Genomic DNA, 22,431 nt, shown 5'->3' with positions numbered 1-22,431 from the left:
ATAGTTTTCTCTTATATGCAAAAGTAATACACTTCGCAGCAACATAATATTCTTCTATTCACCAGCACGTCACTATCTCTTAGGCTTGCATATTTATAACCCAGATTTCCCGCCAAAAACCAATTCAAACTTGGCACCTTAGGGTTTTCTCTAGTGATCATGAGGCACATCGAATCCAATCAAATCTAATCAGATCATGACTCTAAGATGACTGCCTGCATATTTCTGCCAATATCGTGTCTTCCAAAACACTCCTTCCTTCTTCAGTAACCTATAACCAATCTGTTGGCTTTTCTTAGTTAATTGCCATAAATGGCCCAACTGTCTCCTTCACCTACTTCGATCTGCACAAACAAACTGTCTTGGATCTCAAGTCACACAACTTTGCAACTCAACCTTGAGCTTTGCACTCACCATTAATGTCAAACCAAACACAACTACCTCACCTACCTCACTTTACCGACCTATGCATGTTTCATCCGCCACTTCATGCAAGTTTTCTATTTCATCTTTACATGACATCACTGTCGGTATCCACCTCATCATACTATTTTGTTGGTTCAAGCCTTGTCATCGAACACACAAACAACCGGTTTCATCTACCGATAAACAAACCCTACCAACATATAACACCTTGCAGATAAACCTTCATGCCTACACCAATTTAATCTTGCTGGTGTAGTACATCAACTGGGCAATAATCATGTCGGTCCACAACAACTATCAAGAGTAACACATTGTGTCTTCTCTCTTTTGAACTACCAGTGGAACTCCTTAACCGGTCAACACACATGTCTATCCAAAGCATGCTCATTCCCACAAGGTGGGAAGACGTCTGCATCTGCACCTTTCTCATAGTGCCGGTGGACTTACATACCAGTAAGCACTCTTGATGACACTTTGTCATCAATATTCTCCTCTGATTACTTCAGCTCAGCCTTGCCTTCTCCCTGTTCAGCTCTGACCATATCATAACCTATTTGTCAGAGTGACAAAAACATCACTCTTCATCTGTACTGGCATCTCAACATGCCTTTGTTGTTGGTCAGTGTATAACCCTGATTCATGTACTTAAGGCATTCCTTTGTTTCACTAATAGATCAGGTGTGGGCATACTCATTGTGAGTCATTTATTCTCATGATGACTGCATCTTCATCAGGTGGGAGTCTTGTTGTCCTACTAACTTACAACATACCTATGACCTATTCATTCTTCTCCTCCAATGTTGATGTGATTTAGGTAACATTTTGCCTGTTCATCACAAACACCATCCAAGCATCCTACCCTTCCTGCTTGCCCATCCTTGGTAACCGCAGGCTATCAACACAACACTTATTAGTTGACATCCTTTCCTTATTGGTGACACACTGTGCTAGTACCATTTCATCCACACAAGTCAGGCACTAACTTGTGTACTGGTGTCACCAGTAATCACTTTCCTTACCTTACCAGTGTTCTGCAACACAGGGTGATGTCTGAGATATCACATCATGTACTCCTTCATAACAGTGTTGCAAATATATATCTACTACCAATAGTCATCCCATACCAGTTGACATCAATGACAGCACAATACCAATATTGTTTAGCTATGGTATTCGCCTCTCAAAATTTCCACCATTACATGCTAGCTCACACAATCAATCTAGTAGAAAAAATTGATCCTTTGAAGTATCTACTCAACAAAGCATCTCTTATAGGCTGACTGGCTAAATGGGTCATGATTCTCAGTGAGTTTGATATCCAATACATAGAGTGTCGGGCTATCAAGGGACATGTAATTGAAGATCAATTAGTTGAAGCACCACTACCAAATAAACAATCCATGCAAGTGGAATTTCCAGACATGGATGTCCTTACTATTACACTCAAGCAATGGACCCTGTACTTTGACGATTCCTATACCCAGCATGGATCGGGTGTTGGCATATTTTTCGTCACTCCCAAAGGACACAATATTCCAAGATTGTATAGACTCATGTTTCCATGCACCAACAACATCGCTGAATATGAAACACTGGTAACAAGAATCGAAATAACTATGGAATGGAAAATCACAAAATTGAAAGTCTATGGAGATTCCCAACTGGTCATCAATCAAATCAATGATGAATATCAGACAAAGGATGAAAAGCTACTGCCATACAAAAGAATGGTGGGTGACTTCAAATAGTACTTTGTACACATCACCTTCAAGCAAATACCAAGGTTGGACAACAGAGCGGCCGATGCAATGGCCACCATGGCTTCACTTCTACAAATTCCAGAGCAACAGAATCGTTATGAGTTCCTGGTAGAGCAACTGTTTTCCCCAGCCTATGACAATTCTGCATCCCATGTCATCTATTCTATAACTGGTTCAGACTCCCCTCTATATGGGACAATCTCTAAATATCTTAAAACCAATACCCTACCATTCGACCTATCTCGTAACCAAAAATGCAACTTTATCTGGCAAGCTACTCGTTATACCTTAACTACTGACACACTTTACCGTCGAGGTCTAGATGGTACTCTTCTTCGTTGCCTTGATTGTAACGAATATGACTCTTCTTTACATGATCTTCACAAGGGTATATGTGGCACACATTCAAGTGATCCTACTCTCACTAGAAAACTTCCGAGAATGGGATATTACTGGCCAACAATGGAGATAGACTCTTATCAATTTGCAAAGAAATGTCCTAAGTGCCAAATTCATGGCAATCTTATCCATGCACCAGCATAGGAGTTGCAACCATTTACAACATCTTGGCCTTTCTATCAGTGGGGACTTGATTTAGTAGGGAAAATCCATACTTCCTCTTCAAATGGACACAAGTTCATTATCACTGCAATATAGTATTTCACAAAATGGATTGAAGCAGTCCCAATGACCACAGTAACTCGAAAAAAGATTGCCTCATTTATTCTCAATTATCTCATTTGCAGATATGGCATTCCAAGTTCTATCATCACAGACAATGGGTGTCCCTTTTAAAAATCAGGATGTGTGAGAACTATGTGAGCAATTCAAAATCCAACATCGCTTCTCTACACCTTACTACCCATAGGGGAATGGTCAAGCAGAAGCATCAAATAAAACAATCTTGAAAATCCTAAAGAAAATAGTAAATGAGGCAGGTACGGATTGGCATGTACAACTCAATCTGGCACTCTGAGCATATAGGACTAGGATTTAGATACCTACAGGGGCTACACCATATTCATTGGTGTATGGATCAGAAGAAATTCTACCTCTTGAGATAGAAATTCCCTCACTCAGAGTATCTTTGAAAGGCCGCATACCAGATGAGGAGTATCGGGTAAACAAACTGCATGAACTAGAGCTTCTGGATGAAAAATGACAACATGCCTATGATCATCTCAAAGCATACTAGTAGCGTATGTGCAGAAGCTACAACCACAGAGTCATCCCTAATGTTTTTAAAGTTGGTGATCTTGTACTCAAATAAAATCCCAAAAATCAATAGGATCGAGAAAAGAAGGGGAAGTTTGAACCTAATTGGTTGGATCCCTATGCCATCATATCAGCCTATGGATCAGGTGCCTATCAGCTAACAAATTCATAAGGAGACATTCTCAATGAACCAACCAACAACATCCATCTAAATAAATCCTACACTTGAGTCATCTAATGGACGAAAAAAGTGAAAAATACAAAAAAAAAAAAAAAAATTAAAATAAAAAACAAAAAAGTGCAATAAAAACAAGTGGTGAAAACCTGGCAATAGGTGCTATTTGTGAGAGAACAACTCCTCTATCTATCAGTACTCATATCTTTTACATCCATCCAAAGTCAAAGTTAATGGCCATCACCCAACACTATTCACGCAACATTATCCCAGACATACTTAGCATAGTCATTGTCCTTGATTATCTGAAGATCAGTTCATCATATCCCACCATGGCTTGGTAATCATTATGCATATCCACATCGATAGATATCTATAGCTAGGGGAATCATTCCTCTCAAGTTAATCATTCCAAACAATGAACAACAAGGATCACAACACACTAAGGAAACCCTGTCAACAACTGCTCATTAGGCTAGAAAACAAGACCATTATCCAAATCCAACTTTAACACACACATGATGGATGATTTTTTGAATTATAAGTTTTTTACATCTGGCATGAAGTTTTTACTATTTTGTATCTTAAATTTTTGAATCATTGGATCTCCTAAATTTCTCAACGATGCATCGAGCTAGAGAAAGCAACGAGGGACTCTGATATTTTTTTGGTTTTCTGTCTATGAGGCGATCACTTGTACAATGCAAATTTTTCTTGAGACATGATTGAAAACATATAATTGAAGATATTGTTCCACTTTGTGCATACAAATGATTAACTCTTGTCTGTTTTACGTAAGCAACACTCAGGTCGTCATGGTTCAATTATACCTCGATGCTTGTACCGTCTTGCCATATCAAAATCTATGTAAGTGTTACTCATGTCATTATGGTTCAATTATACCATTATGATTGTATAAACTTCCAACATATCAAAAGCTCAATGATGACAAACAAAAATAGAGCAAAAACAAGTGACTAAATAAGAATGACAATGACAAAATGAAGGTGATCATTTAGTTGCATATCATTTTAAACTTGCATTTAGTTGCATATCATTTTAAACTTGCATTTAGTTTCATATCATTTAAAACTTTCACTTAGTTGGATATCATTTTAAACAAACTTGCATATCATCAAAACACATCAAGATACATCTCACATAATTATCATTATCATACATCTCATTTTCAAGATAATTATCATATCATACATCTCATTTTCAAGATACATCTCAAATCATTATCATGTCATACATCAAAAAAATAAAAATAGCAATGCATCATCATATTCTCATTTCATCATGGCTCATACATCATAATCAAAATCAAAAGTTTTACTATCTAAACATTACATCATCATCATAGAAACATCATATCAATGCATATCATAAGTCATCATCCTTCACACATCACATGTGGATCAGAGAAATTAGTGCCATATATATATATATATATATCTCTCAAAAATGGTTGAAATGTACAAGGGATATCATGTCTATCAAAATACAACAAAATGATCAAAATACAAAAGAGACAAGTCTCTCAAGTATGACTATCTCCTGAGGCTAATGGTCTCCTAGCAGATGTCCCAACTCCTGGATCTCTAGTAGGTGGATCATGTCGGGGAGGTCCCGTAACACCTCTGCTCTTTGTCCCCGTCTGACTATGAGCAAATCGAATGGCTGCATAGCTACAAGCTTTGTGCTCTCTAGGGACCAACTCCTCATATAAATGCCTGTAGTACTCGGCCTCCTTGGTCATGTACCATATCTCTCTTAGTCCTACATCAGGGCACCACCTGTCGCTCTCTCCAATCTCTTAGCAAGCTCCTTTGTCCGACCTGACACTCTCTCTTTGTATCTCGCTCTACCATAATCTGTGTAATCTGGTGCTGCTATGCTAGCACCTGTGCCTGTAACTCCTGCATTGTGACCTGTAAGGCTCTAATCTATGAGTCTTGTTGATGGGTGGATACCCTAATCTGAATGGGTACCTATGTCATGGTCCCACTCATATCTGTCCCTATCAGAGGCGTCGGTGGAGGTAAAACATCAGATCTCCTCTTGTGGGCAAGTCACCTAACATCCTCTATACCACCCACCGCCGCTAACACTGCACCTACCCTACCAGTACCACCAACACTAAGGAGAAGTCCTCCTCCTCTCCCTCCATCACCTCCTCATCTTATATCTCCTCCTTTATCTCTCCCACCATCACCCCCTTGTCCTCCATCTCTCCCTCCATCTCTCCCTCTATCTCTCCCACCTCCTCCTCTATCACCTCCTCCGCCACCTCCTCCATCACCTCCTCCATCATCTCCACCTCCATCTCCTACCTCCTCACCCTCCTCATCTCTCTATCTAACTCCCCCTCACCTCTCTAGCTGCTCATCCTCATCATCATCAAAAGCAAGTAACATCTCTATTGGATCTGATATTCGTGCCACTACATGTACCACAAAGTAGGTAGAGAACTCTGTCATCCTAGCATCAACAATCCCAACTCTATAATCCCAAATCTAGCTTGCCAAGGTCATATACTCCTCTACCAATGCTACACTATCCACTGTGGGCCCCCACTCAGGCACATCCTATCTCCAGTGAGCATATAAACACGCTTTGTTGTCTCCCATATTGCCACTAAGAATGGCTATGTAAAAATTTCTCAATGATAAAAGGCATCTGCCCGATCAAATATCTTGATATATACACATAGGGCATCTCTAGCCCATCCTCAGCCCACACCTCACAATCCATATATAGTATCCAAATGACTGTATCAATATCATCCAATGCTCTCCGTTAGTGCTCTAGTTTTCCTAGCTTACGCTGGACAACTATACATGTATACCCATAAGCATATGCTCGACCAACTGGCCTATCGCTATTTGCAAGTGGTCTTGACACAGGAAAGTGCTCCCAAGCCCACACCTATAGTAATGTCACCCTTGCAGACAAATTGTTGTATCCTAGATACACCACCTAGTGAAGTTCTCTATAAAGGTGGGCTAACATACAAGACCCCCATGCAAACCTATGTCCCTGTGTCACCATATCCTCCAAAACCAATATCCATCCTACAACTAGTCCCTTTGACCTACGATCAGGACACATAAATCCACCAATAAAACCTACTAGTACCGAAGGCAAAGGAGCATAATCCAAATCCACAAACTCCTGCCATGGGATCTCATATCCATAGATCTAATCATCCTGGAAGATGCGACAAAGAGCCTCTATCCCACCCTCCTTAGTCTACTCATATGGCAACAAGGCCCCCATAATAGGAATATGCAAAATGTGATAATAGTCCTCAGGTGTGACTATTATCTCGCCAGTAGCCAAATGGAAGGTGTTCGTGTCACTGTGCCACCTCTCCACCAAAGATGTCAACAAACCCTGGTTAATGATATATCGAGGCATGTCTAGTAAGGATGATAAATTGCATCTCTCAATCACATCCCTATCAGCTTATGACAATCATGGAATCAATGACCACAGTCACGAAAATCGCTCTCATGACTGAAGTACACCAAGTTGTGCCTATAAAACAATAAATCTCCATCATCAGTTCCCACATCTATCTGATATATCCAATCAAAACAAAATCAACTTGAAACAATGAAACATCTCAAGAAAGCATCATATCAAAAATCGAAGACTCATATCTACAATCTGACTCATATCGAGAAATCATGTCGAAGACCCATATCAAAAATCACAGATCCATATCGAAAATCACAAACCCATATCGAAAATCAAAGACATATCAAAAATCTGACTCATCAAGAAGTCATATCAAAGACCCATAACACAAGCATCATATCAAGAAATCATATCAAAAAACCATAACGCAAGCATCATATCGAGAAATCATATCAAAGATCCATAATGCATCACATTAGGAATCATATCGGACATCACGAATCAGAACTCATATCGGACATCAAATTCATATCACAAGGCAAACCATCAATGATCCACATCAAAATAAAATCAAGATCCTCATTCAAACAATCAATAAACTTGGCACTCCATATCAATAGAAAATTTCAACAAACTCCAAAAATCAGACATCATCATAGCAAGAAAAACATTGGCTCATGACCCATCTTGAAACACTCAGCAGGAACCTATCCACCCCTAAGCTATCTACCTCATCTATTCCCCCCGTGACGCATTCTTCCAAGTCTTTTTTACCCATTTTTGGCCCCACACGCCAAAACAGACCTCCTATGCGCTAAGATTCTACCTATGTGCTATCTTTCTTCACCAATGCACTAGACACTTTACTCTACGCGCTAACTCCATCTATGCGCTAACTGGTTTTGCCATTGTGCTACCTTGCTAACCCAAAGCACTAATCTACCTGATGCGCTATCCTTTTCAACCTGAGCACTAACCTATCTACCCTATGCACTAAAAAACTAGACGCGCTATCCTAACATGTCGATGCACTGCAGAATGCAAATTAAACACTAACCTAGCTAGGTTAACCCTACGCACTATTGTTCCTATCATATGTGCTAAAGCTATACCCCTACAACCTAAAACGATAAATTTTCAACTAAAAAATGAAAAACATGATCAAAAAAAGAAAAATCAATCAAAAACGTGGCAAAATGTAGATGACTTACAGGTGGGCCATACATGGTGGGCATTCGATATTGACGATCGCGCTCAAATCGGTGCGAAGCATAGGAAATCGACATTTTCATCAGAGCTCAAGTGTCACAATCACAAGGAGACAAATGTGCAAATGATAAGAATAAAATCACTTTTTACCTTTTTATAGGGTAAAAATCAACCAGATTAGTAAGTAGGGCATGTATTTTCCTCATTTTTCTCACTTTTAGCCTTATCAACATCATTTTCGAGAGATGAATCAATTCAAATACATTCAACATAGTCAAAATAATCAAAACGCAATTAATTCAAAAATGCTCATCAAATCAACAAAATTTTCAAAATCCTTGATCCATCTCTCGAGGGGGCATCATCAATATCGTTAATCAAATTTGGGGCATCATATCAGTATCTTGAAGCATGACATCATATCAATCAAATTTTGACAGCATATCCGACAAATTTTGTTTGAATCAACATGTGCACACATGTCACTTCAAAGAGGGGAAAAATGTAGACGTATAAATCTGACGACTTTCCTAAGTGAATATTGAATATTCATTTTAACCTCATTCCTCTATTTAATTAAATTCTTTATATTAATCTATTTGATTAAATGAATTACTCAATTTATTTAATTAAGTTCACCTAAGCCTTTCATAACCTTTGATTAAATAAATCACTTTATTTAATTAATTCCCCTTTCTTCCCTTTTAATTAAATTTACATTTAATTAAATTGTTCATTGCAAATAAATAAATCTAATTTATTTATTTAAATTCCCCAATTGTATTTATGCAAGTTGCTTCTATTTTTGTTGAAATAAAGTAATTTATTTTAATTCCCCTCCACCCATTTGCCTCCCTAAACCCTTCTAGATTCTTCTAATCACTTCTAATTTAGCCAATCCATCTTCTAAATATTGGCACATCCCTAAGAAAAGGGAAGTCACTTCTCAAACCCTCAAAGTCTTCATAACCATTAATGGTTAACTCAACCTTCTTGCATGATTAGAGACTTTCTCTCTAACTCAACCCTCATCTAACCCAAGGGTCTCATCAAGCATTCATGGCTTTGACCTTAGTTATCCCTTTAACCCTTGCACAAGAGTTTATCCTCTCGGTAAAAGCTTTATCCAATAGATAACCCTAACCTAACCTTAACCCTTACCTCCTAAGATAACCATTATGTCTTCTCAAGCATTTAATGCTTCTTACATCTCCTCTCAAGAAGTCTCTTGTTGACAATTGTCACCATTTCATTGGTGAGAATTGTAAACATGGATTGATAACTTTCAATCCTGGCCCTTGTTAAGATTATCCAATCTTGATCATCCATTGCCCTTTTTTTCCTATAAATAGAGCTCTCATTATCTCATTTTGGATATCCAAGTTTCATGCATCTAATATATAGTCATTTTACTAAGCATTTAGCCTCTCTTTAATAAAAATCATCTTAATAGCATTTAGAAGTAATTTCAAATATCACAACATATCCATGTTAGACTAGTGTATCATGCTAGGATAAGTTCATTAATCCTTTATCTTATCATCATCTTTTATGCTAGCTTAAATCATCATAGATTCAATATCATACATATCTAGGAATGCATTCATGCTAAATTAATCAAACATCACTCATTCTTGGAGTTGTCATTCATAAGTCACTTTTCTTAGTGATCTGAGAGCAAAGACATTGACTTGAGGGATCCTGTGAGATAGAGAACAATGGAACACCCCTTGGGAAGTTGAGCTATTCAATATATATCCATAACTTGCACCAAGAGTCTCATTGGTGTGTAAATCCTTTTGAAACTGAATTTTATGCTTATGCTAACCACATTTCCTGAACACAGGTTGAAATCACATTCTAAACATTGATTAGATTAGTGACTCCTCTGAAATCACACTAACTTCTTCACTAGGAAATAAAATACCTAAACAAATCAAAGCTAACCAAACCTAACTTTAGCACATTATTAAAATAATGGTTTTCAATTTTTTCCTTGCTCTATTGTTCAGGGACTCAAGATGGTCATCAATGCGTGGAACGATCCAACCCCTATACCAACCCAACCAAATAGCCAATCAGGTACCTCTGATGGAACACACAATCTGCATCCTCAAAGACCATCTCTCTACCAAAGATGAAAAAGAAGACATAAATTTCTCAGAGCTCCTCTTGAAAGTCGCTACAAACATCATCAGAGAGGCAGCCTTTGGCGAGAGGTTTGATCTCACACAATCCACTTCAAAATCCACATCCACACATCCAGTACAAGAGGAATTCTCAAAATTTGGGAAGCAACATGTTTATTCCACAACATCTTTGAAAATGGACCTCACTGGAACCTTCAGTACAATAATGGGGATCTTGTTCCCAATTGTACAGGAGCGCTTTCGACAAATCCTTAGTCACATCCCAGGAATAGGGGATTGGAAGGTTGAACAAAACAACTACAAGCTTATAGATAGATTGAATTCCATTGTGGCCAAGAGAAGTATGGATTTGGGGTTGGAATCCAGGACGGGTTTAATTTCCTCAGTGTTGAATGCAAGGGAGTCGAGTAAAGATGTCAGAAATTTGTTTAGCCCAGATTATATAAGCTCTCTCACTTATGAACATTTTTTTGTGGGCTTAGCTACAACTTTGTTTACTTTATCAATGGTGTTATATCTAGTTTCTGCACACCCTTATGTCAAGAAAAAAATGCTTCAAGAAATCGATGCTTTTGGGCCCCTAGGCAGAAATCCCACTGCTGATGACCTTGACAAATTTCCTTATCTTAAGTGAAATGACCTAAATTCTTTGTTTTTCTCTCTCTTTTTTTTTTTAAAGGATAGTAGGTTTTAAATATTATTTTTTTAATAGGTAGGTTTTAAATCTTGTTATTATTCTATTGGTTTCATAGAGGTGATTAAAAACATTCATTCACTTTTCTCAAATTGGAATTTTTATTTTATCTACAGGTCAATTTCTTTCTAATGGTTTAAATCACACACATTAAACTTTGACTTCTAAGCTTAAAAGTGTTAAACACTTAGAATTGACTGACATTTTGTAGACTTAAAATGTTGCGTAGTATGTCTGGTTTAAGGCTGAACAGTTCCTTTCTTTTACAACAAAATGAAGATTTTAGTCATGTCTAGTTTAAGGACAAGTTTTTTTTTTTAAGGAGTTTTTCTGGAAGGAAATCTATAAAAAAATGTTTGTTGAAACTGTATGTGTGTGATTATGTATGAAATTTCAGGTTTAACTCGGGAAGGCAGCCATTAGTGATAGTGGCAGTTGCAGAGTTGTGTAGAGAGGCAGGGATTAAGAAATTCAAATTTCTGTCAAATTGAAGTATTCCCTCACCCATTGCTTCTCGTCCTCTCCAGCAGAAGGGACTGCTTTTTACCAGGTATGGATTGAACACCTTAAGGTAACTGTTTTTCTTTCCATGATGTCATTGAAACTAATATTCTTTTCTTTCTTGACCTATTTGGGGAAATATACAAGAATTGGTATTCTTTTTTATCTAAATTTTAGAATTGTCAATGATTATCATAAATGATAGTTTATTTTAATAATTATAATAATGATTCATTCAGATGTATTAATTGTTTGTTGTAAAATATTGGTGATATGAAAATTGTTAGAAGTCATTTTGGATCGAAGATAAATTAGTTCTGAAGGGGTCAGTAGTTTGATAGTAGAACACTCCAACAGTAAAGGGTAGGTCCTAGTTTCAATGATGGATTTTCCTATGATGTGGGGGATACTACTATTCTTTTCTTTTGTTTCTTGATATTTTTTGGAAGATACATAGAAATTAGTATTCTTTTTTCACCTTTACAGTTCTTTATTTGTCAACCTAAAAGAAAAGTATTAATTTTTAGTTGTAAAATATTGGCGATATGAATTTTTTTAAAAATATGTCATACCGGAAAGATTTCCTGCCATCCCTATCCTTGAAACTTGGTGGAACATAGATTAAATCTAATTTTGTTGCCTTTGATCTCATTGAAACTACTATTCTTTTCTTTTCTTTCTTGAGATTTTTGGGAAATTCAGGAATGAGTATGCATTAAGAGTCAATGATTCACGTAAATCATAATTTATGATAAGAATTGCAATAATGATTTATTGTGAATCACCTACCTAAAAGAGAAGTGTTAACTGTTAATTATGTAATGGTACCGATATAAAAATATATATTATATACAGTTGATGATAGATTGTTGAGTGCAATCTGAAAATTTTGATTAAAATATATATGTCGTTGATTCTCCCAACAATCATTTTAATACTACATGAATTGTGAAAAACTCACCCTTACTATTTGTTGATAATTATGAAATATTCTAATATAACTCTTGAATTGCACAAAAGAGCTTATACAATTTGCACAATGTGATCAATTTACTAATTGTTTACATAGAAAATCAAAGTTTCCAAGTAGATAATTTGTGTGTTCACCACAACACACCAAATTTAGAGCACAAAAATTGCATAGGGTCTTGGAAAAAAATGACATTTAGAAATCACCAACAAAACTATTAAATTCAATTTGACTTAAAAATCAAATTCTACATTTTGACTTGTTTACATGATTCATTTGAAATCACATTCTAAATTTTGACTGATTTGATGACTCGTCTGAAATCACATTCTAAACATTGATTAGTTTAGTGACTCATTAGAAATAACACTGACTTCTTCACTAGAAAATAAACTACCTAAACAAATTAAAACTCAAAATATACCAAATTTAGCAATGGTTTTCAATTTCTTCCTTAGTCTGTTGTGTTGGCTTGATGATGATTGTAATGTATTCATCATATGTTGTCATTGATGAAACACTCAAACACACATATATGATTATATTGAGTACCAGTGTAACTTCAATTGTTTACACTATCAACCGGTATACATAGTGGTTTATCTCTAACCAGTGCTTTGTGATAACCGGTATGTGCATAAGAGACAACCTATGGTTATACTAAGTCAGCACTAAGATGAAGATCAAGATGGAGATCAAGCAGAGATCATGACAAGAGATTCAATGATAATGGTTCATATGTTTTACTCTAACCGATATTTAATTGTTCCAACCAGTATTTGGTAATTTTGTGATGATTCACCACACATCATGATGATTTATCCCACCGACTGCTTGGCAGTAATTTTTGTGATGAGTTATGATCACTTGTCCAGATACACTACACCTAGGAAATTGTGTTATGATTTCTTAAGGCTAACATGAAATCATAAGGTCTATATATTGACATTGCAATGAATTATTTGATATAAGTGAAAGTGTTATGTTATGTGTGAAGGTCAAAAGAGTTAAGTTGCAGAGTATGCAGAAGAGCAGTATTGAGTATGTTTAGAAGGATCTGATCAAAAATGTATTGTTCTACTCAGACAGATCAAACCAATCCTATTATTTTCTAACAATTACAGCAGAGTCAAATCCCCTAACCAGGTAAGCTCTAACAAGCTTCAATGTATAAATCCTCTAACAGGGTGATCCATTAGTTTGGATTGAGAAATCCTCCATCAAGGTTACTCCTAACAGGGTACTACCTTTAATAGGGTATAAGCTTCTAATCAATCTTTGGGATCTCTAACAAGATTCTCTCCTAGCAGAGCACTTTGTAGACCTTAACCGGTCAATTATCTATTACTGCAGATAGTTAACTTGTGAGTTCCATCTCACCGTGGTTTTTACCTATTTGGGTTTTCCATGTACAAACACTTATGTTACAGTGGATGCTTTACTTTTTTTGGATGATGTTATATCATTTGAGATTACATGCATTATGTTTAAAAGTTTTGTTAAGTTCATCTACTGGTTAGTGTTTGAAGTAGTTTTATTTTTGGTGTCACTGATTCACCCCCCCCCCTCTTAGTTATTTTCAAGTCCATCAATTGGTATCAGAGCCTAACTTCTTTGAAGCCTAATCACTTAGAAGGGAGCTTTGAAACCACCATGGGGGACATGAGCTACTTAGAGATGGCTAGAGAGATAGAAGCTAGCAAAAATAAGCTTGAAGCCCTTAGGGTCAAACTGAAAGCTTCACAAGTCAAAAGGAGATAGCTAACTAAATAATTGTTAGAGATATCTAATAATAGTTCTTCAAATGAAGCCAATATTGATGCTTTAGCAGAGGAAGATGAAAATTTAAATGCTGAGAAACTGAATATGAGGAGAGAGCTAGAAGGTCTCACTATTCGCATGAGTCAGGAACTAGAAACCAGAAGAGCTACTGAAGATCTTATCAAGTAAAGAGATCAAGAGATTGTCAAGATCAAGTGGGAAAATGTCACTATGCATGAGCATTTGGTTGTTGAAAGAGAAGAAAAGGAGAACCTACAGCTAAATCTTGAACTTGCATCATCTCTGAGAGAGAACATGTCAAAGCATAATGAAGATCTCACCAAACAACTTACTGAAGCTAATGAGAAATTGGAGAAGTTCAACAGAAGTTCTACCATGCTGGAAGAACACATTCAATTACAAAGGATGAAGGGTGATATCTCTAAACTTGGTTTTCACACATCTGAAAAAGGTGAATCCTCCAATACAAAGAGAAACACTCTTAAGAACAAATATGCTCCTAAGATCAATAAACCTACAAGTAAGAAGGTATTTAAACCTGGTCATACTGCAAATGTTTGTAGAGACAAACCTAACAGAAATGCTAGTTACAATACTAATGCTAGGTATGTATCCAAGAAATTTGAAGGTCATTGCTTCACATGTGGAATGTATGGGCATAGATTTGTTGAGTGCAGCTATGGAGAAAACAATCTTGTACTGCACATGCATCCAAGACCAAATGGTGACCAGATGAGGAATTTTGACAACCAGGTAAACCTGAACTCGCAAAGACTCTACAACAACCGGTTTAGTCCATTTAAGATGGAAAAGGTAACAAATGTTATTTGCACCATCTGTAATAAATTTGGTCATGTGGCTATGAATTACAGAAGAAGAATAGGAAGAGGAAATGTAGGACCTTGGAGATCATATGGTATGGCCTGTTATCACTGTAACAAACTAAGGCACTTAGAAAAATTTTGTAGATCCAGAAATAACAAACTGGTCAATTATTCTAAGGATCAAAAAGGAAAGAAAAAATTTAATGTTGAAGAAATCAGAGAGGAAATGAATCAAATTTGGAAGAAGAAAAGTGATGACTCACATGGAGAAGAAACTGTTCCTTCACCCAGTGAAGAGAACCCTACATCAGTGACTTAAGCCTTTTTAGTATGGCTAAGGGGATCTTAACGATCAAATTATCTCCGAACCCCTTGAGAAAAATGAGTAGTAAAAGAATTTTGAAGCATGAAATTTTGGTAACTTTTTGTCAATATGTTGTCAATCGGTTTTCTCCTTGAGCGATGAAATTAGGGTTTGTAATCCTAACAGGCGAGCATTTAATGCAATAGGTAAAAAGGATAAAAGCGAGTTTTTACTTTGTCATTTTTACCCTAACGCATTCGAGAAAGAAATTGGAGCACTTATTGAGCTGAGAAAGATTGTCTATTGTAATTTGCTGAATTGCTTTGAGATTTGTGTAATCAAGCTGAATTGAAGTTTGTAGAAGATCGAATTGGTGTGCACTTGGGCATTTCAACTGGTAAACAAGGCAATGTGCATGAAACAAGGTATTTCTTTGAACATCCTACTTTGAATCTTGTTCATTTGGAATGGCATCAACTACAAAGACTGTAGAAAGGTTAATGATTACTTCTGAGCCTATGGAAGTTGTAGAGGCAAAACAAATTGTGTCATTTAATGCATTTTCACAAGTTTCGAGTGGAGTTTTGGTCAAAGGTGATTTATCTAGTTATATTGACTGCAAGATAGAAGATCTAGGATCTCTATACATTTATACTTAGTTGAAATCACTTTGTGATGAGAACGGAAAGATTGAAACAAAGTATGCTAGGGTTTTCAAAAAGGGTTTTCATAATGCCACTTACTTTCTTGAAGATTTTGAGGATGAACATATCAGAATCATTTTAAGTCAAGTTCATAGAGAGAACATGTATTTATAGAGAACTCACAAAATAACTAAGGAAGCCATTCAGGCTGTAATTGGTTATTTCTCAACCAGTGAAGTACCTGTTCTAAGATGAATTTCAAAAGACACGGTATTCTCTTTAATCAGTTCTACTTCTGATAAGCACGCCTTTTCTATTAACAATATTAAAGACCCTGTAGTGAAACTAGCAGCAATGGTGATAGGCTACCTAGTATTTTACTCTAGTAGACTTAATAGTGTTCCATCTGCAACAATTCATACAACTCAAAAAATGATTGTTGATAATGCAAATTATGATCTCTGTGAAGCTATCAGAAGGCAATTATTTCAAAATTTGCAATCTATTAAAAAGGACAATGGTCGAAAGTTCAAATATGGTCAGCTATTAGATGAGTTATTCTTCTATTTTTATAACTTTCTATCGGGAATTGGAGACATCGAATGGTCAAAAGACCTACCAATCATTGCACAAATCAAGAACAACATTAAGACTGTAAAGAATACTTTCCCTGCAACTATGAATAAGTATTTTGATGAATTTCATAAAAAGACGAGAATGAGAATGAGATTACCAGAAGATGTGGTAAGGCACTTTGCAAAAGACATAGTCTTTACTGTTACCACTGACTTTTGCTTAATGCAAGCAATTGAGCCAAGAGAAGAAGAGATGGAAAACATGAGTTATGAGGTGTGTATATGGTGAAAATGGATAACAATAATAACAAGATTGAAAGGCTAAATGAATTCAACCACCAAACCCTAGCCTAACAATCAACAAAGATCCACCATAACATATGAAGATTACCTAAGACAATGCAAATCACATGAAATCACAAAGATTATACCATCACATGTCCAATAGGGTTTTGATCTCCATTCTTCCTATGTCCATTGATCTTGCTTGATATATATTTGCTCTCAGATTTTATGTGCACAAGAGCTCAACAAAGAACGGAATGTGGTTGCAAGTAGGATCGTAGTGTAGTCGAGTCTTCAAGATTGTTGATTAGGGTGAGTGATTAGGGTTTGATAATGAAGAAAGCATCTCCTTAAATAGAAGACACAATATGAAATGGAGGGATAAGATTGAGAGGTGTAAAAAGGAGGTCGGCTAGGATTAGAGGGTAGGTAGAGGAAATAATAAAATAATGAAAGGGGTAGGTAGTGTAGGAATTAAGAGATGAATGACATGTGTCATGTGTAGAAAGAGATAATGAATTAATTAAATAAATAAAGATTTATTTAATTAATAGAAGAAGTAGGATAATTAAATAAATTAAAATATTTATTTAATTTAGGAAAAGGATAATTTAAATAAATAAATGTATTTATTTAAATGAGAAATAAGGCTAGAAGAGGATAAATGAATTAATTAAATAAATAAGAATTTATTTAATTAATAGAAGAATTAGGCTTAGATAATTAAATAAATAAAATATTTATTTAATTAGACATGACAATTTTAGGTGTCTACAAGGTGAACTATGACTTACTAGTTGGTTATGCTAATACCCTATTAGCATCTCCTAAAGACAAAAAGAAGGAAAAATTGGACATTGTGGCCATCCAAGTTGCACCATGAAAAACCAATACTGCTCCTGTTACTAATGTGAAAGGAAAGAAAAAGAAAACTGACTCACCTCCAGTGATAAAGACTACAAGGGTGACTTAGAGTGTCCTAACCAAAAAGGAACTGACACCTAAAGTATATACAAAGAAGGAGAATGCACCAAAGAAGAGAAATCAAAAACTTATTCTCCAACCAGAATATGAAGGTTCAGAGATTGAAGAAGAACCTAAGAAGATGAAGGCTACCAGAAGAGTAGCAAAAATAGTTAAGGAAGTGCCAAAGGAAACTGTGCCTATTGGTATAGCATCTTACAAGCCTGAAACCCATTTTGAAAGAACAATGAAGACACTAGGGAGGAATAGGTTTGACTATGTAAAAGAGCATTTTGATTCCTTCACTGAAAATGAGAAAGAGCAAGTAATTCAATGGGTAATCACTCATCTATGTCATTACAATAGATTTCCTCATGATCTAGAAAAGGATATCTCAATTTCTTTGTAGAATATTCTTTTGGATAAATGGGAGGAAGTTGTTAAGTTGGAAAAAGAAATCAATGATGAGATATTTGTACAATATTTTCCCAACTTGTCTAAAGATGAAATTAGTGCTTTGGTTGATAAATATAAAATTCAATTTGCTTTTAAATCAAGGAGACTGAAGTTACTCAGTGGAAAGAGGGCAATTGTTGAAACTGAGACCCGTCAAATTTCCTATGACATCAGACGTATGGTAGAGCTCATCCAATCCTCTAAGAATGAGGAAGATGTTAATTGACCAGAAATGGATGAAGAAGAGACTCTTCAAGCCGATGAATTCTATCCTATCAAGGATGACACCACTATTTTTGTTATTGATGATGTTCAGGACATAGTTGATATATCTCGAGATGTCACTACACCAGATATGGAGCTACCTGAAATTACAGTTTTACAGGTTACCTTAGTTGAGCAATCGGAAACTCAACTAAAAGTGGAAAATCCACCAGAAATAGAACAACTGGAGAAACCCCAATCTCCACTGGTCATTGAAGATACTTAGAAGGAGTCTACTAAAAAAGTTGTCACTCAGTCCTCTGAAAAGGAAACATAGAAGAATACAGAGAACGCAATCATTAAGGTTGTATCCTTTGAACTAGCAAAGCAAAAGAAACTTGATGAGGATGATGATGATTCTTTAAGTATTTCAGGACCTATTGATATGAACAACATGAGTGCATCAAAAATGATGAAGATTGTAAGTGTCATGCAATCTAGAGCACATAAGAAGAGACTGAAAGAGCAAAGGGTTGAAGCTGAAACAATTTAGACTGCAGTAGATATTTTATCTGGTCTACTACTGGAAACATCTACAACACATCTACCTACACCTATTAGCAAACTTGGTCAGTTAGTTACAGATGCATTTGATCAAATCAAGTCACTAGAAGATGCTGCTCAACTCTATGTTGAAAAGAGCCACAAGAAGAAGTATGGAGAAAAACTGGCAAAGTATATTGTTAGTGGAAAAATGGCTTTGTCACATAATAAAGATTTGTTGAGCAATGCTATTGAAACGAGAGGAAAGTTTCTTTCTTCCACCTCAAATGTTTCTTTATTTTATTTTGACATTTCAAAAAGGAAAACAAAAATAGAGCAAGAGCTCGAATGAGTATGCAATGCATATGCTCCTCTTAAGGATTCTATTTTTGCCTTTAACAAATCTATAGATGATTTTCAAAACAGGATGGATATCTATGATATTGAGAAGGAAAAGAGACTTTGATCTCTAAAGGAACTCAAAAGTATGCTCACATCACAAGTAGACATACTTCAGAGAGCCTACTCAAATGTAGAAGCTATCCTTGCAACTCCTGAAACCTGCACACTGGACTCAATGGAATTATTCCATTCACAGCTAATGTCTATATTTGAGTATACTGAGAACATGTTGGAGTCATGGAAAAATGCTTCATCAAAGCTGAAGAAGAGATATAATGTTATTTTCATAAGAATTCCTTATGCCCGAACTTTGATTCAAGTTTTTTCAGTTATTATTGTATATGCTAAACACTTTGATACAAATTTTCTCTCTCTCTCTATATATATTTTGCTTTTTCAATTTGGCATTTTTGTCAAAGGGGGAGTAAAAATATGTATGTGTGTTTTTGAAAATTTTGTATAATGTATGCATTAAGGGGGAGTATGAGTATATGTGTAAATTTGTTGTGTATGCACACTTAGTGGTATGACTGTAAAATTTTCCAAGTGTTGCGATCAATGCCAAAGGGGGAGATTGTTGGCTTGATGATGATTGTAATGTATTCATCATATGTTGTCATTGATGAAACACTCACACACACACACATGATTATATTGACTACCGGTGTAACTTTAATTGTTTACACTTTCAACTGGTATACTTAGTGGTTAATCTCTAACCGGTACTATGTGATAATCAGTATGTGCATAAGAGACAACCTGTGGTTATACTAAGTCAGCACCAAGATGAAGATCAATATGGAGATCAAGTGGAGATCATGACAGGAGATTCAAGCATAATGGTTCATATGTTTTACTCTAACCACTATTTAATTGTTCCAACCAGTATTTGGTAATTTTGTGATGAGTTACCATAGATTGTGATGAGTTATCCCACCGACTACTTGGCAATAATTTTTGTGATGAGTTATAATCACTTGTCCAGATACAGTGCACCTAGGAAATTGTGTTATGATTTCTTAAGGCCAACATGAAATCATAAGGTCTATATATTGACATTGCAGTGAATTATTTGATATAAGTGAAAGTGTTATATTATGTGCAAAGGTCAAAAGAGTTAAGTTGCAGAGTATGTAGAAGAGTAGTGTTGAATATGGTTAGAAGGATCTGATCAAGCAAGTATTGTGCTACTCAGACAGATCAAACCGATCCTGTTTCTTTTTAACAATTACAGTGGAGTCAAATCCCCTAACCGGGTAAGCTCTAACAAGCTTCAATGTATAAATCATCTAATAGGGTGATCCATTAGTTTGGATTTAGAAATACTCCACTGAGGTTACTCCTAACAGGGTATAAGCTTCTAATCAAGATTTGGGATCTCTAGCAAGATTTGCTCCTAGCAGAGAACTTTGTAGACCTTAACCGATTAGTTAACTATTACTGCAGATAGTTAACTTGTGAGTTCCATCTCACCATGGTTTTTACCTATTTGGGTTTTCCACGTACAAACACTTGTGTTATGGTGGATGCTTTACTTTTTGTAGATGTTGTTATATCATTTTGGATTAAAGTTTTGTTAAGTTCATCTACTGGTTAGTGTTTGAAGTAGTTTTATTTTTGGTGTCACTGATTCAACCCTCCCTCTTAGTGATTTTTAAGTCCAACATGTTGTTCAGGGACTCAAGATGGTCATCAATGCATGACATGATCCAACCCCTATACCAAACCAACTGAATAGCCAATCAAGTACCCCTCATGGAACACACAATCTGCATCCTCAAAGACCATCTCTCCACCAAAGTTGAAAAAGAAGACATAAATTTCTTAGAGCTCCTCCTGAAGGTCGCTACAGACATCATTGGAGAGGCAGCCTTTGGTGAGAGGTTTGATCTCACAAAATCCACTTCAAAATCCACATCTGTAGATCCAGTCCAAGAGGAAGTCTCAAAATTTGTGAAGCGAAACGTCTATTCCACAAGTTCTCTAAAAATGGACCTCACTGGCACCTTCAGTATAATCATAGGGTTCTTGTTCTCAATTGTAGAAGAACCCTTTTGATAAATCCTCAGTTGAATCCTAGGAACAGGGGATTGGAAGGTTAAATAGACCAATCACAAGCTTATAGACAGATTGAATGCCATTTTGGTGAAGAGAAGTATGGATTTTGGGTTGGAATCTAGAATAGATTTTCTTTCCTCGGAAATTTGTTTAGCTTAGATTATATAAGCTCTCTCACTTATGAACATCTTTTGGCAAGCTCATCTACAACTTCGTTTACTTTATCAATGGTGTTATATCTACTTTCTGCACACCCTCATCTCAAGAAAAAATTTCTTCAAGAAATCGATGCTTTTGGGGCCCCAGGCAAAAATCCCACTGCTCAAGACCTTCACAAATTTCCTTATCTTTCTTAGGTAAAATGACCTAAATTTTGTGGTTTTCTTTCTCTTTTTTTTAAGGATAGTAGGTTTTCAATCTTGTTTTTTTTAATAGGTAGGTTTTAAATCTTGTTACTATTTTCTTGGTTCCATAGAGATGATTAAAAACATTCATTCATTTTTTTCCAATCCAAATTTTTATTTAATGGTTTTTGAACTTGATTGCATGATCACTTTTTTCATCAACATTTTGGATCATGTTTTATGATCCATCATCAATGTGTAAGCTTGAAAAGAGAAATTGATCAATCTTACTCATCGTGATGATGAATCATTTGGAGTATAATGGGAACTTAATGGAAAAAATGATTATAAAACATTAAATATTTTATCATAGATTGTGGAAATTTCATGTATTTAAAGGGTTTTTGTTTGTACTTTTTCTTTAAAGTATTTTTGTTTTTCAAAATTTAGATATTATATAATTTTAGCATTTATTCAGCATCCTAAAAATATATTTGATCATATTTATTAATTAATTGAAA

The 22,431-nt window shown here is 35.8% G+C and overlaps 2 protein-coding genes across 2 annotated transcripts in view; both read left to right on the top strand.

Annotated features, from left to right (window-relative positions):
* Positions 1 to 10,995, top strand: part of LOC131875796 (cytochrome P450 711A1-like) — a 60,905-nt gene extending 49,910 nt beyond the window's left edge. Inside the window, exon 3 of the mRNA XM_059220472.1 lies at positions 10,224 to 10,995. Coding sequence (XP_059076455.1) covers positions 10,224 to 10,995 — 772 coding nt within the window. The remainder of the gene's footprint in view (positions 1 to 10,223) is intronic.
* Positions 10,996 to 11,285: 290 nt separating this feature from the next.
* LOC131875795 (cytochrome P450 711A1-like) lies at positions 11,286 to 21,922 on the top strand. Its single transcript, XM_059220471.1, has 5 exons — positions 11,286 to 11,299; positions 11,453 to 11,536; positions 11,796 to 11,806; positions 21,292 to 21,532; positions 21,721 to 21,922. Exons 1-5 carry the CDS (start codon positions 11,286 to 11,288, stop codon positions 21,920 to 21,922), a joined length of 552 nt encoding a protein of 183 aa, XP_059076454.1.
* Positions 21,923 to 22,431: the final 509 nt, after the last annotated feature.

This window comes from Cryptomeria japonica, chromosome 5 (assembly GCF_030272615.1).
Source record: "Cryptomeria japonica chromosome 5, Sugi_1.0, whole genome shotgun sequence".
Taxonomy (NCBI): Eukaryota; Viridiplantae; Streptophyta; class Pinopsida; order Cupressales; family Cupressaceae; genus Cryptomeria; species Cryptomeria japonica.
This window is presented reverse-complemented; position numbering and strand designations above follow the sequence as displayed.

What these genes read in the sequence shown, in the direction of transcription:
- LOC131875795 (XM_059220471.1), top strand. An exon ending in ACCTTCAGTATAATCATAGG is followed by an intron (nt 21,533 to 21,720) that starts GTTCTTGTTCTC and finishes AAATTTGTTTAG; the next exon opens with CTTAGATTATATAAGCTCTC.